This window comes from Chiloscyllium plagiosum, chromosome 22 (assembly GCF_004010195.1).
Source record: "Chiloscyllium plagiosum isolate BGI_BamShark_2017 chromosome 22, ASM401019v2, whole genome shotgun sequence".
Taxonomy (NCBI): domain Eukaryota; kingdom Metazoa; phylum Chordata; class Chondrichthyes; order Orectolobiformes; family Hemiscylliidae; genus Chiloscyllium; species Chiloscyllium plagiosum.
The window spans coordinates 51,125,562-51,141,355 of record NC_057731.1 but is presented as its reverse complement, the minus strand read 5'-3'; the positions used below and the strand labels follow the sequence as shown (position 1 = coordinate 51,141,355).

At 40.3% G+C, this 15,794-nt stretch overlaps 1 protein-coding gene across 2 annotated transcripts in view; it reads left to right on the top strand.

The window, feature by feature from the left end:
- LOC122561331 (metal transporter CNNM2-like) overlaps window positions 1-15,794 on the top strand; it is a 256,151-nt gene that overhangs the window by 160,979 nt on the left and 79,378 nt on the right. For both annotated transcript variants that reach the window (XM_043713039.1, XM_043713040.1), the window contains exons 2-3: window positions 4,603-4,746; window positions 12,681-12,818. In XM_043713039.1, the coding sequence (XP_043568974.1) occupies window positions 4,603-4,746; window positions 12,681-12,818 (282 nt within the window). The remainder of the gene's footprint in view (window positions 1-4,602; window positions 4,747-12,680; window positions 12,819-15,794) is intronic.

Genomic DNA, 15,794 nt, shown 5'->3' with positions numbered 1-15,794 from the left:
GAATTAACCCATAAACTGATGTTTAATCCAGGCAATTTATTCTACTTTTAGCAATGAAACAGTTTTAGTTCTGTCAATCAGTGATAATTGAGTTCAATCTCATTAAACGAATAGCACAGAAATTGACATTTTGCTCTGAACAGTTCTTGTTGATGTTTATCTCCCACATTCTCTCCTTCATCTTTGTAAAAGGAAAACCATCTCTCACATTTTGCCATTTAACATATTTCAATTACTGGAAAACCCTCTAATCAGGTTTATGTCCCTACTGTGGTACCAAATCAGCACTTATAATTACATTTCAATGCCAAACATGACATTCTAGTAAGTAAACTTTCCTTCCTTATCTATTTCATTCTTTTACATAAAGTATTATGCCATTCTCTTGCAAGCCTGTCATCCTGCTTGGTGAGACTGCCTGCATCCAGCCCTCTTCAATGATATCTAATCATGCCAAAAAATGACTTGCATCAACTTCTTTTCCTGCTTTTGCGCTGTTACATCTGGAATTCTCTCAAGAAATCTGCTGTTGGCCCACTCTAATTTCTTATCCACTAGTTCACCAACCTGATATCATCCATAAGCACAGCACACGCTTTCACTTACATTGATGACTACCTTATAACACGACTTGAACCGCCACCTCTTTCAATTCCTCATCATTGCTAAATTTATCAGACTCCTTTTTGACATTGTGTACTGCAGAAGAAGGTATTTCTTACATTTAAATACTGGCAAGTCTGAAGCCTATGCTTTTAATCTTCACTGCCAGCTTCATCCTGTAGCTACTTGAGAGTCTGTTCAGAATTTTGTCATGTTTGAGCTTGAGATGAGCTTTTGATCTCATTCATATCATAACAAGCTACCATTTTCACCACAACTTTATTGCTATTGGCTCATCTGCAGCTGAAACAGTGCCTTTGTTGTGCCTGGAATTGACCATCACAATGTACTTCTTGCTGGTCAACAGCATACTTGAGGTCATACAGAACTGCTACTCCTAAAAATGCTCCCTTATCATCCTTTTGTTTGCTAACCCCTAGTCAAGCAATGTCTTTTAAAAATTATTAATTCATAGAATGACAGCGATGCTGGGTGAACCAGCAGTTATTGCTCATCCCTAATTGCCCAGAGGGCAGTTAAGAGTCTGGAGTCACATGTAGGCTAGAGCAGGTAAGGATGGCAGATTCCTGCCCTGAAGTGGACATTAGTGTTCATCATCAAGAGTCTTTAATTCCAGATTTTTATTGAACTCAAATTCCACCATTTGCCTTGGCAGGATTCAAACCGGGATCCCCAGTACATTACTTGGATTAAGAGCCCGATGATAATACCTCTAGATCATCACCTCCCCAGTGTCTTGGTTATAAATTGTTGTCATCTCTTTAGTGACCTCACCCTAACAATCTCTGTAATATCCTTCAGTGCCACAGCTACTGAGATACCTACGCAGCTCTGAATTTGGCCTCTTGTACATCCACAATTTTAATTGCTTTTCCAAAGGTGACTGTGCCTTCAATTGCCCTGGAATTCGCTCCCTACTTCTCTCTGTTAGTCTACCTAACTGTCTTCCTCTTAGACACTTCTTAAAATCTATCTATTTGATCAAGCTTTTGAGCACCTGAACTAATATCACTCTTTCATTGTGAAGTTCCTTGGAAAGCTTTATTATGTTTTATCTGCAATGTCAATTTAAATTGTTATTGGAATCATGCATCTACTCTACTCTATCCTGCTTTTCTTAATTTTAAGATTTCTGAAAACAACATTAATCTATAATGAAAACAATTCCACATGTACAAGCCTGTTTTTGTGTTTGGGTTCTTCTTAGCAGGCATCATCTCATTGAAACTGTACAGTATCCTCTCAATTGCCTTAATATCTTTGCTCCAGTGTAGCGGCTAAAACTGCATGCAAAACTCCATCTGCAGTCTTATGTTTGTGCTAAGGTGAATAACAAGGGTCTCTTCCCTAGAATGGGGGAATTTAAAACTAGGGGGGGTATTTTTAGGGTGAGGGAGGAAAAATTTAAAAGGGGATCTGAAGGGCAATTTTTTTTTTAACGCAAGGTGGTTTGCATGTGGAATGAACTGTCAGAGAAAGTAGTAGATGCAGGTACTGTTGTAACATTTAAAGGACCATTGGACAGGTACATGAATAGCTTAAAAATGTGGGGAGGGGGAGTTAAAGTGTTCAGCCATGGGGCGGTTGGGTTGGTTGGTGCGGGTGTCCCAGAGGTGTTCTCTGAACCGTTTCGCAGGTAGACGGCCTGTCTCCCCAATGTATAGGAGGCTACATCGGGTGCAGCGGATGCAGTAAATGATGTGTGTGGAGATGCAGGTGAATTTCTGACGGATATGGAAGGATCCCTTGTGGCCTTGGAGGGAAGAGGGGGGAGGTGTGGGCGCAAGTTTTGCATTTCTTGCAGTTGCAGGGGAAGGTGCCGGGAGTGGAGGTTGGGTTGGTGGGGAGTGTGGATCTCCCTCTCCCACTCCGCCACAGCCTATCACCCTCACTTTAACCTCCTTCCATCTATCGTATTCCCAGCGCCCCTCCCCCAAGTCCCTCCTCCCTACCTTTTATCTTAGCCTGCTTGGCACACCCTCCTCATTCCCAAAGAAGGACTTATGCCCGGAACGTCGATTCTCCTGTTCCTTTGATGCTGCTTGACCTGCTGCGCTTTTCCAGCAACACATTTTTAAGCTCTGATCTCCAGCATCTGCAGTCCTCACTCTCCCCTAGGCTCATGAATAAGAAAGGTTTAGAGGGATATGGGCCAAATGCAGAAAAATGGAACTAATTTTAGTTTGAGAAACCTGGTCGGCAAGGACAAGTTGGACCGAAGGGCCTGATTCCATGCTCTATGACTCTAAACCTTGATTTTAAAAAAATCTTCCGTCCCTTTTGTTATAAAGCCTTGCATTCTATATTTTGTAACAATATCTCCTTAATGTCTTATAAATTTGAATTTCCAAATCCACATGTACCATGTCACATAACTTCCTCACCCTGTCCATTCAATTTATAATTTCTTTTACAAAAGTGCACTAAATTATGTATAACTTTGAATTCTACTTGCTGTTTTTCAGCTCTTTCACCATCATATTGATGATATCTTTCAGCTCCTTTGATCATCAGAATTTCTTATATTTCTTGTTATTTTAGCATCACTTGCAACTCTGGATGAGATATTCTTCATCCAAAATTTAAACTATTGATATGCACATTGAACAGGAGTGGTACCAAGACTCTGTACTGTGCTTCCAGTTATTCTAAGCAACAGTGTTTACATCTGTTCCATTAGTTTTGATCTGTGTTGCTACCTTTTTCTGCTTCTGTTAAAATACCATTTCAAATATATTTCACATTCATTCCATTTCATCTCCCATTATATCTGTCACCTGCTTAAAGAACTTGTATAAGGTTTGTCAAGCATAATACTATTTCAAAATGGCCTGTTGCCCATATTAAACTAACTGATCTGTAAATAGGCACGTTCTGTCCATCTGAATATGATGCAATATTATATTAAATGCTCCAGTCATAGAGATGTACAGCATGGAAACAGACCCTTCGGTCCAACCTGTCCATGCCGACCAGATATCCCAACCCAATCTAGTCCCACCTGCCAGCACCCGGCCCATATCCCTCCAAACCCTTCCTATTCATATACCCATCCAAATGCCTCTTAAATGTTGTAATTCTCTCAGAGCATAATCATTCTTAATTGAACCTGTCTGAAATATCACTGGTTATTTCCCTACTTTCCTTAGGATCATTGGATGTACTCTGACACTTGGAAGCATTTGTTAAAGAGCTTAAAGAGTTTTATCATATTGCTTAGATTAGATTGCTTAGATTACTTACAGTGTGGAAACAGGCCCTTCGGCCCAACAAGTCCACACCGACCCACCGAAGCGCAACCCACTCATACCCCTACATTTAACCCTTTAACCTAACATTACGGGCAATTTAGCATGGCCAATTCACCTGACCCACACATCTTTGGACTGTGGGAGGAAACCGGAGCACCCGGAGGAAACCCACGCAGACACGGGGAGAATGTGCAAACTCCACACAGTCAGTCACCTGAGTCGGGAATTGAACCCGGGTCTCTGGCGCTGTGAGGCAGCAGTGCTAACCACTGTGCCACCGTGCCGCCCAACCCCACTTTTAACCTGTTAACTGTTCTGTATACGCCTGCTTCCCAATATTCTGCCAATGCATTGAGCTGTTTTGATGAATTTTTGCAAAAGCATTTTTGTATTTGGATATGATTAGACTGCAGGTATGCATATGCTATGGTTCACATTTTATTATGCCTTCACAGTAGGAACAGATCAAAAATAGTTTGAAATTCATTTGTTATTTAATTATTTTACAATATTATAATATTGGTGGGGGGTGACTGCTCTCTTTGTTCATATGGACATCTATGGTTTTTAAGGTAATTGAATTATTGAATATTAATATTTGTAAATTTAAGCAAGAGCAGGTTTCTATCTGTTGAAGCAGTAACCTTGGTTCTTCAAGTGTGTGTGCTTTGATTTATCATGCCTCAAGACTCACCTTCAAATTTACTTCTTTTTTCCACCTTTGCAGGTAAATCCCACCTGGCAATAGTACAGAGAGTGAACAATGAAGGTGAGGGGGATCCATTTTACGAGGTGCTAGGTGTCGTCACTCTAGAGGATGTAATTGAAGAAATTATCAAATCAGAAATCTTGGATGAAACCGATTTATATAGTGAGTGTTGTGCTGTACTTCTATTGAACAGAATTTTGCAAACACCTGCGCATAAATTAATAATTGGATCAATGTTCCTTTTTAAGGAGGCTGACTTGAGGGTAAATGCAATATACAATATTCAACTAGCTCTGTTTGTGCAAACATCTTACAAATTGCAGTAAAAACACTATAACTGCTGCACATGAAAATTATAGTTGTGCAAAGCAGATGAGTTGATTATTTTAAGTCCATACATATCAAGGTTCGGGAAAGCCTATTTGGGAAAATGTGTGTTTAACACTTGGATAAAGTTCTTGTGATGAAAAATGTTGTGCTACAACTTGCCACCTTTTCTAATGTTCCTTATGTATATCTGTTCAACATTTCTGCAGTTAGAGCAATATATGATCTCTGCCCAAAAAGCAAAAGAAAACAAAGGTTGCATCAAAGAAGATGGGAAAAAGTGCTTTAAGATATTTAACCCAGAGATGTTTCCTAATTAACTTGTTCAGAGATGTTATTACACATTTCTGGAGACTGTGGGTCTTGAACCCACGTCTCTGGGCTCAGAGGAAAGGCTACTACCACTGTTTCACAAGAGGTTTCCCACTTCTAATTTCAACACTCTGAACTGTGTGGCAAATCAGCTATCTCTGATCTGAATAATAATAATTGGTTAAAAGGGTGTTTGCATTAGTTAGGACTGATTTCACTGCAGAACTATTAAAATCTCTTATGAAAGCAGAGTTTACTGCTTCAGTCTTGCTGTGAATCAATCAGTTGGCAAATCTGAAAGTTATGAAACTCCAATTTACAATTTAATAAGAAACTTTGGCTGGTTAAGGTGGGAAAAAAGTAAGTACTTGAACTGGCGAAAACAAATTGCCCCAAAATTCCAGATACTGCTGGATAATTCAAATTCAAAAAGAAGAAAAGGGAAGAGGCTGAGTTTTTAAAATCAGTTGTTGAATGAATTCAAGGTGTATTGACCTTAAACTGACGATACGACAATTTTTCAAAGATTATTTTATGTGACCACTTTGAATTAAGAACCTTCTGTATTAAACATTCCATCAGAATAATTTGTCATTGCCTTGAATATGGAGACTGTAGATAGACTAATTATTGACTGGTTTTGACACATTTATTACCAGCTCCAAAAAATTAGATACTGACTAGTTTCAAGTCCTGTTTGAGAAAATTGGTGCATTTTGTCAGAAAATTTTATGTATCTGAACCAAATATAAGATTCTGACTTTTGAAACACTTGACTCTTAGCTGTACATAAAGAACTGGGTCAACAGAGGCATTTTGTTCTTGCCCAGTCAGGAAGAAGTTAAGTGGCAAGAAGTAAAACCAGATTTCACATCTTTTAGGAACTTATGTAGTCTTGAGACTTGTCCATGTTTATTGCTGTTCTACCTAAAGGTCCAAAAAGCTGACCTGTCCTGGAGCAACATGCAATAAACCATACATGTATAATACATCTTTATCGTAATTAATTGTTGATCATAGATTAATGGACAGAAAGCAGTAGCAAAAATGGAGTATTTTTGAGCTGGCTGGTTGTAAGTAATAGGATACTTCAAGGATAAAATTTGGTTGTTGGCCACCTACAACCTATAGAGTCATAGAGATGTACAGCACGTAAACAGACCCTTTGGTCTAACCCATCCATGCTGACCAGATATCCCAACCCAATCTAGTCCCACCTGCCAGTTCCCGGCCCATATCCCTCCAAACAGGGAGATAATGGATTTGAATGTGTGGCTGAGGAACTGGTGCAGGAGGCAAGGATTTAAATTCTTGGATCACTGGGGTATGTTTAGTGGTAAGGATAAATTATACAAGAGGGATGGGTTGCACCTTAATAGGTGGGGGACCAGCATTCTGGCAGGTAGGTTTGCCACTGCAACACAACTGCGTTTAAACTAAAGTGTGGAGGAGGGGACAAACTGGAAGTTTAAGAAGGAAGTTAAAGGGAAAGTTAGAACAAGAGAAGTCAAGAAAGACAATGGAATCAATGGAGCAGAAAACTCAAAAAAGGATCATGTGTCAAGTGAAATAGGGATTGATAGGAAGGGTGAGGGGAGTAACAAATTAACAATATTATATATGAATGCACGAAGAATTAGAAATAAGGTGGATGAGCTTGAGGCTCATTTGGAAATTGGCAGTTACGATGTTGTGTGGATAACTGAGACGTGGCTTCAAGTGGACAAGGCCTGGGAAATGAATATTCAAGGCTATGCATGCTATCGTAAGGACAGACTGACTGACAGAGGGGGTGGGGTGGCCCTGTTGATAAGGAATGATATACAGTCCCTTGCGTAGGGGGTGACTAGAATCAGGGGATTTAGAGTCAGTATGTATAGGCTGAGAAATTCTATGGGTAGCAAGACCCCAATGGGAGTTATCTACAGGCCCTCAACCAGTAGCCTGGATGTAGTGTGTAAGTTGAATAAGGAGCTGAAATTGGCCAGTCGCAAAGATTTTACTACAGTTGTTATTGGGGATTTCAACATGCAGGTAAACTGGGAGAATCAGGATGGCACTGGACCCCAAGAAAGGGAGTGCCTCCGAGATGGATTCTTAGAATAGCTTGTGCTGGAGCCTACCAGGGAGAAAGCAATTCTGGATCTGGTGTTGTGCAACGAACCGGATTTGATCAGGGACCTGGAAGTAAAGGAGCCATTAGGAGGTAGTGACCACAATACAATAAGCTTTAATCTGCAGTTTGAAAGGGAGAGGGTACAATCGGTCGTGACAACACAATATTTCAGTTGAATAAGGGGAGTTATGGAGCTATGAGGGAGGAGCTGGCCAAAGTTCAATGGTGCAATACCCTAGCAGGGATGGCAGTGGAGCAACAATGGCAGGTATTTCTGGGTATAATGCAGAAGGTGCAGGATCAGTTCATTCCAAAAAGGAAGAAAGATCCTAAGGGGAGGCGGGGGTGGCTGTGGCTGATGAGGGAAGTTAAGGACCATAAAAAGACAAAAGGGAAAAAGTATAACATAGCAAAGATGAGTGGGAAATCGGAGGACTGGGAAGCTTTTAAAGAACAGCAGAGGAGAACTAAAAAGGAAATAATAAAAGAAAAAATAAGGTACGAAGGTAAACTGGCCAAAAATATAAAGGAGGATAGTAAAGGCTTTTTTAAGTATGTGAAAAGAAAAAAAAATGGTTAAGACTAAAATTGGCCTCTTGAAGACAGAAACGGGTGAATTTATTACGAGGAACAAAGAAATGGCAGAAGAGTTGAATTGTCTTTACTGGGGAAGACACGAGCAATCTCCCAGATGTAATAGTGGCTGAAGGACCTGAACTGAAGAGAATTTATATTAGGCAGGAAATGGTGTTGGAGAGACTGTTAGGTCTGAAGGCTGATAAGTCCCCAGGACCTGATGGTCTGCATGCCAGGGTACTGAAGGAGGTGGTTCTAGAAATCCTGGATGCATTGGTGATCATTTTCCAATGTTCTATAGATTCACGATCCGTTCCTGCAGATTGGAGGGTGGCTAATGTTGTCCCACTTTTTAAGAAAGGAGGGAGAGAGAAAACAGAGAATTATAGACCAGTTAGTCTCACCTCAGTGGTGGGAAAAATGCTGGAGTCAATTATAAAGGATGAAATTACAACAGATCTGGATAGCAGTAACAGGATAGGTCAGAGTCAGCATGGATTTATGAAGGGGAAATCATGCTTGACTAATCTTCTGGAATTTTTTGAGGATGTAACTCTGAAGATGGACAAGGGAGATGCAGTGGATGTAGTATACCTGGACTTTCAGAAAGCCTTTGATAAAGTCCCACATAGGAGGTTAGTGAGCAAAGTTAGGGCACATGGTATTAGGGGCAAAATACTGACATGGATTGAAAATTGGTTGGCTGACAGGAAACAAAGAGTAGTGACAAACAGCTCCCTTTCGGAATGGCAGGCGGTGACCAATGGTGTGCCGCAGGGATCAGTGCTGGGACGGCAGCTTTTTACAATATACATTAATGATATAGATGAAGGTATTAAAAGTAATATTAGCAATTTTGCTGATGACACAAAGCTGTCGGGGTGAAATGTGAGGAGGATGTTAGGAGAATACAGGGTGACCTGGACAGGCTAGGTGAGTGAACGGATTTATGGCAGATGCAGTTTAATGTGGATAAATGTGTGGTTATATCCACTTTGGTGGCAAGAACAGGAAGGCAGATTACTACCTAAATGGTGTCAAGTTAGGTAAAGGGGCAGTACAATGAGATCTAGGTGTTCTTGTATATCAGTCAATGAAAGCAAGCATGCAGGTACAGCAGGCAGTGAAGAAAGCTATTAGCATGCTGGCCTTCATAACAAGAGGAATTGAGTCTCGAAGCAAAGAGGTTCTTCTGCAGCTGTACAGGGCCCTGGTGAGACCTCATCTGGAATATTGTGTGCAGTTCTGGTCTCCAAATTTGAGGAAAGACATTCTGGCTATTGAGGGAGTGCAGCGTAGGTTCATGAGGTCAATTCCAGGAATGGCAGGACTATCGTACGCTGAAAGATTGGAGCGGCTGGCCTTGTATACGCTTGAGTTTAGAAGGCTGAGAGGGGATCTGATTGAGATGTATAAGATTATTAAAGGATTGGACACTCTGGAGGCAGGAAGCATGTTTCCGCTGATGGGTGAGTCCCAAGCCAGAGGACACAGTTTAAAAATAAGGGGTAGGCCACTTAGAACAGTGTTGAGGAGAAACTTCTTCACCCAGAGAGTGGTGAGTGTATGGAATGCTCTGCCCCAGAAAGCTGTGGAGGCCAAGTCTCTGGATACTTTAAAGAAAGAGTTGGATAGAGCTATTAAGGATAGTGGAATCAAGGCTATGGGGATAAGGCAGGAACAGGATACTGATTGAGGATGATCAGCCATGATCATAATGAATGGTGGCTGGCTTGAAGGGCAGAATGGCCTACTCCTGCATCTATTGTCTATTGTCAAACTCTTCCTATTCATATACCCATCCAGATGCATTTTAACTGTTGCAATTGTACAGTCCCCACCACTTCCTCTGGCAGCTCATTCCATACGCGTACCACCCTCTAAGTGAAACAGTTGCCCCTTAGGTCTCTTTTATATCTTTCCCCTCTCACCCTAAATCTATGCCGTCTAGTTTTGGACTCCCCCACCCCAGGGAAAAGACTTTGTCTATTTATCTTATCTGTGCCCCTCATGATTTTATAAACCTCTCTAAGGTCGATCCGATGCTCCAGGGAAAACAGCCCTAGCCTATTCAACCTCTCCCTATAGCTCAAATCCTCCAACCCTGGCAACATCCTTGTAAATCTTTTCTGAACCCTTTCAGGTTTCACAACATTTTTCCGATAGGACGGAGACCAGAATTGCACACCATATTCCAACAGTGGTCTAACCAACGTCCTGTACAGCTGTAGCATGACCGCCCAACTCCTGTACTCAATACTCTGACTGATAAAGGAAAGCATACCAAACGCCTTCACTATCCTATCTATCTGCGACTCCACTTTCAAGGAGCTCTGAACCTGCACTCCAAGGTCTCTTTGTTCAGCAACACTCCCTAGGACCTTACCATTAATTGAATAAGTCCTGCTAAGATTTGCTTTCCCAAAATGCAGCACCTCACATTTGTCTAAATTAAATTCCATCTGCCACTTCTCAGCCCATTGGCCCATCTGATCAAGATCTTGTTGTAATTGAGGTAACCTTCTTCGCTGTCCACTACACCTCCAATTTTGGTGTCATCTGTAAACTTACTAACTATACCTCTTATGCTCACATCCAAATCATTTATATAAATGACAAAAAGTAGAGGACCCAGCACCGATTCTTGTTACTCCACTGGTCACAAGCCTCCAGTCTGAAAAAACAACTCTCCACCACCACCCTCTGTCTTCTACCTTTGAGCCAGTTCTGTATCTAAATGGCTAGTTCTCCCTGTATTCCATGAGTTCTAACCTTGCTAACCAGTCTCCCATGGGGATCCATGTCAAACACCTTACTGAAGTCCATATAGATCACATCTACCGCTCTGCCCTTATCAAACCTCTTTGTTACTTCTTCAAAAAACTCAATCAGGTTTGTGAGATATGATTTCCCATACACAAAGCCATGTTGACTATCCCTAATCAATCCTTGCCTTTCCAAATACATCAACATCCTGTCCCTCAGGATTCCCTATACCAATGACCGATTAGGAGAATAAACCTATGTATGCTGCGTTCAACTGGCACATTGTTAAATGGAAACATAATCAGTGTGGACGACACAGATTGGCAGTAGATTGATGTGCAGTTTGAGTGAATGGCTAAGAACAAAGCAGGTGAAACTGTGTATCTGGTAGAAAAATAAGCTTTTGAATGTTGAAGTTCTAGGAAACCGATGTTCAGAAGCATTTCCATGTTGATATGCTTATATGGCAAGCTGTTTGGCAAATGGGATGTTTACTTCTGAAGGGGGATTAGAAGGTAAAAGAAATCTTAATAAAATTGTAGAGAGCACTTGTGAGACCATGCCTGAGGTTCAGTATGCATTTTGATCTCCATGCCTAAAGGAAGTCATATTTGTCTATTGAGCGGTGTCGTCGGCTTGAGGAGTTGAATGGCCTACTCTTGTTCTTAATGAGATGAGAAATTTCTTCATTTCCTTCAAAGGATTGTCAAGCTTTGGTATTCTGTGAATAGAGGGGTGCATATGCTCAGTTAATGAGAGAAGCCAGTAGGTTTATAGGTAGAAAGGGAATTAAGAAATACAGAGATGAACAATAGAGGAAGATGGTCTGTTATGATCCACTTGAATGATGGAGCCAGATGAGTCAAAAGTCCTACTTTTGTTTATACTTCTTTTCTGCTGTTTGATCATATTTGAAGATAGAACAACATCAACTGGAAAAAGCCTGGAAATTGAATATTGTTCTGAAGTATACTTGCAGTAAAAGTTGAAATGAAGGGGCCTCTGAATTAAATAATTTTAGCAAATTGTGACTCAATTTGGAGGAGACTCATTGATCGTAAGTAAAGTCCTACATGTATCTGTAGTGAGCTATGCCCTTGCTACATTACATAGCATAAGAAATAGGAGCAGAAGTAGGCCATTTGACAACTCACTCCCACCTTCTCAAGGCCAACTAGGAGTGGGCAGTAAATGCTGGCCTAGCCGTTAAAGCCCATGGGAATAAAAACAAACCCCATCCCTTATGTGATCAAGGCTAACATACTGTTGTCTATGCCCCATTGCAGACTTTAGCTCCTTGCAGTTTCCTTTCTGACTGCAACCTGTATCATGAGCAATAGACAAGGATATAACTAAAGCATTTGACAGACTACCAAAGCTAATTGGAAAAAAAACTGGAACAGCTTCAGCTGCAGAGTACTATAAAAACATATAACTCTTCAACTCGAAAGCTTCAAATGAAAAGGAAATGTTGAAGACACGTGTACATCTTAAGTATGTTTGGAGATCAAGGACCTGTGTATTTTAATGTGCCAATGCTGATAAAATATTATGTTTTAGGGAAATTTTCTTTGAAAATCTTGAGGTAGTTATTGATTTGTCATGAGGTAGTACAAATCTTAAAGGCTTTGAACTCTGAAAGTGAATACATCTGGGTATCTTCATATCTAAGAACCAAAAATATAAAGTGAGAAAAAGCTTATTTGATCCTATCTTGCCTTTTGTCAGTTGAGGCCGCAAAGACAATGCAAGATATGTTTCAAATCGAAGCCAGCAAGTTAGGCTGTAAAGAGTTTGAGGATGTGGTAATAATTACTAAAAGTTTATGTTGTTGGGCATAGCAGAAGGTTGTTTTCAGACAAAAACAGTCACATCTTCGAAAACAGTTTCTTAGCTTTGTGATTTTAGGATCTGTTTGATATTTTTGATGCTGTGCTAATTAAGGTATTTTTAATTTCCATCCATTTCCCTTCTTCAAAATATTTTTCACATTTTTAAGCTGATAACCGAACCAAAAAGAAAATTACACACAGGGAAAGGAAACAGGATTTTTCAGCCTTCAAACCGACAGATAATGAAATGAAGGTGAAGATTTCGCCACAGCTACTACTAGCAACACATCGTTTCCTAGCAACAGGCAAGTTCATGGCATCAATTGCAAAAATATATTCGAGTGAACATTAATTCACTGTTCTCTTTCCTCTTTAAATTGTTCATATAGCAAGTAGGTGAGTGGGGCTAATTGATTTAATTGAAAAGTAGAATAAAGCAAGGGGAGGGCAATAGGTGGGATTGGTAAATGGAAGGTGCTGCAAGACTGAGTAGTCAATAAACTCTATCCACACAAAGAGATACCTTTATTCTGTTTCACTGAATAGCTTGGATTAGAGTTTAAATTGGGGGCTGAGGATGGTTGCCTAATGGTGAAGATTGGAAACTAAGATCTTTCCATGCAAAACATTAAACTTGGAGTTACTTTCGAGAAAAATGTCTACAACCAGATGTAAAGTATCAGTTTTTCAACTTTCCATTGATGTTACTTTAGACTGAACCTTATGACCAATGGAAAAGTGAAGTAGATATATTTATGTGGGTTAGTCCTGACAAAAGAAAATGCAATCTATGGCCTTAGCATTGCTACTTTCTCCGAGAGAAGGATCAAGTGTAAAGTATTCTCAGAACTGGGGACTCAAGAAGAGAACACTGAGTAATGTTTGGATAATGTATTAACTTTTATGGATGTAATTTATAAAGACAACTTACTAAAACTATGTGACATGGTCAGACTTTGATAAAATATAGACATCTGGATGGTTATTCCAAAGAAGAATATATAATAGAATTTAACAATTCAAGACTAAATAAAATCTTTTTGGAGATTACTAACTTAACGTTTTTAAAGTTTTGGACTGTGCTAAACTGGTGATACACTCCAGTATTAACTGGGGTTAGATTTTCAGAAATAGACATGGTTTTGGAACAAATACCAGCAATCTACAAAACAAAAGCTCGTTCACAGCGGTCTTTGTGGTTCAAATGGGACCTTCAGCAGTAACTTGAGATTCAGATGGATGGAACTTGTAACTAGATTGCTATTCCTTCAGTGTTGCAGAGTCAATATCCTGGAACGTGGTTCCTAAGTGCACTGTAGGTGTTCCTTCACCGAAAGGACTGCAGTGGTTAAGAGAGCAGTTCACTACCACCTTATTCAGGTCAATTCACGCCCATATCCCATGAATGAATTTTAAAAAGGGGTGGCGTCAAAATGAGGTTGTCTATATATAGGCCAAAAGGGTCAATATGAAAGGAGAATTATAACTAAAAGAAGTGTGAGGATAGCCAGATTATGGGCAAATGTAACTGACTACAGAAATTGGGGAACTGTAACAGAAGAATAAACCTCAGAAATACCTGTGGATGTTTTCAATTATACTCAGTACCTTTATGCAATGACTTGTCCTAATATAGAATAACAAAGTTTTTGAAATCATACATGACATGGAAAATTTGGGAGAAGATACTGATCAGGCAGAAAGTTGCAGTAATATTTCGTACTGATTACACGAACCTTCAGTGTTGAATATTTTAATCATAGACTCATTCAATTGCATTGGACACTGGATGCACATTCACTGTGTGCAGAGTGAATGTTTAAAATGTTAAATTAGATTACCTTGGTCCTCAGTATTTAAAAGAATGTTCAGGAATTTGAGAATTTACCTGCATCGGGTTTGGGGATGACAAAGAGCTGAAAACACTAAAAGGAGTGATGATTCTCTGTAGAATAACTGGGGGAAGCTACATTATCAACACAGATGTAGTGTCAAATGAAATATCCTTACAGTTGACCAGACCATCAATGCTTAGGCTTACATGAAACTGAATTTGGCACATATTTTTGGGAAGTCAGTGGATTTACTCCTTATGCAAACTGGATGTTATTGCGATTTTTTAAGAAGACTTAATTTCTCTAATCAAAATATTAAATAAATTTCTCTAATCAAAATATTTGAAATCAAGGGAGAGAAGTTTAAAGTAGAAGAGGAGAAAGTGAGGTCTGCAGATGCTGGAGATCAGAGCTGAAAATGTGTTGCTGGAAAAACGCAGCAGGTCAGGCAGCATCCAGGGAACAGGAGAATCGATGTTTCGGGCATAAGCCCTTCTTCAAGTAGAAGAGGCCAATTATCTTGAAAATGCATTGGCAGTTTACCCATCCATCTTTTCACAGGTTAAAAGTAACTCACTTTCTGATTCACCAAAGCTTGTCCACCATCTTCAAGGCACAAGTCAGAAGTGTGACAGAATACTCCCCACTTAGAGTCATCAAGATGTACAGCACAGAAACAGACTCTTCGGTCCAACCTGTCCATGCCGACCAGATATCTCAACCCAATTTAGTCCCACCTGCCAACACCTGGCCCATATCCCTCCAATCCCTTCCTATTCATATGCCCATCCAAATGCCTTTTAAATGTTGCAATTGTACCATACTCCACCACTTCCTCTGGCAGCTCATTCCATGCACGTACCACCCTCTGAGTGAAAATGTTGCCCCTTAGGTCTCTTTTATATCTTTTCTCCTCTCACCCTAAACCTATGCCCTCTAGTTCTGGACTCCCCCACCCCAGTGAAAAGACTTTGTCTATTTATCCTATCCATGCCCCTCATGATCTTATAGACCTTTATAAGGTCACCCTTCAGCCTCCGATGCTCCAGGGAAAACAGCCTTACCTATTCAGCCTCTCCCTATAGCTCAAATCCTCCAACCCTGGCAACATCCTTGTAAATCTTTTCTGAACCCTTCCAAGTTGCACAACATCTTTCCGATAGGACAGACACCAGAACTGCATGCAATATTCCCAAAGTGGTCTAACCAATGTCCTGTACAGCTGCAACATGACCTCCCAAATCCTGTACTCAAAACTCTGACCAATAAAGGAAAACATACTGCCTTCACTGTCCTATCTACCTGCGACTCCACTTTCAAGGCGCTATGAACTTGCACTCCAAGGTCTCTTTGCCTGGATGAATGCAGCTCCAACAACACTCAAAACTTGGCACCATCCAGAACAGAGTAGCCCACTTGATTGGCCCTACATTTACCAGCATTCAC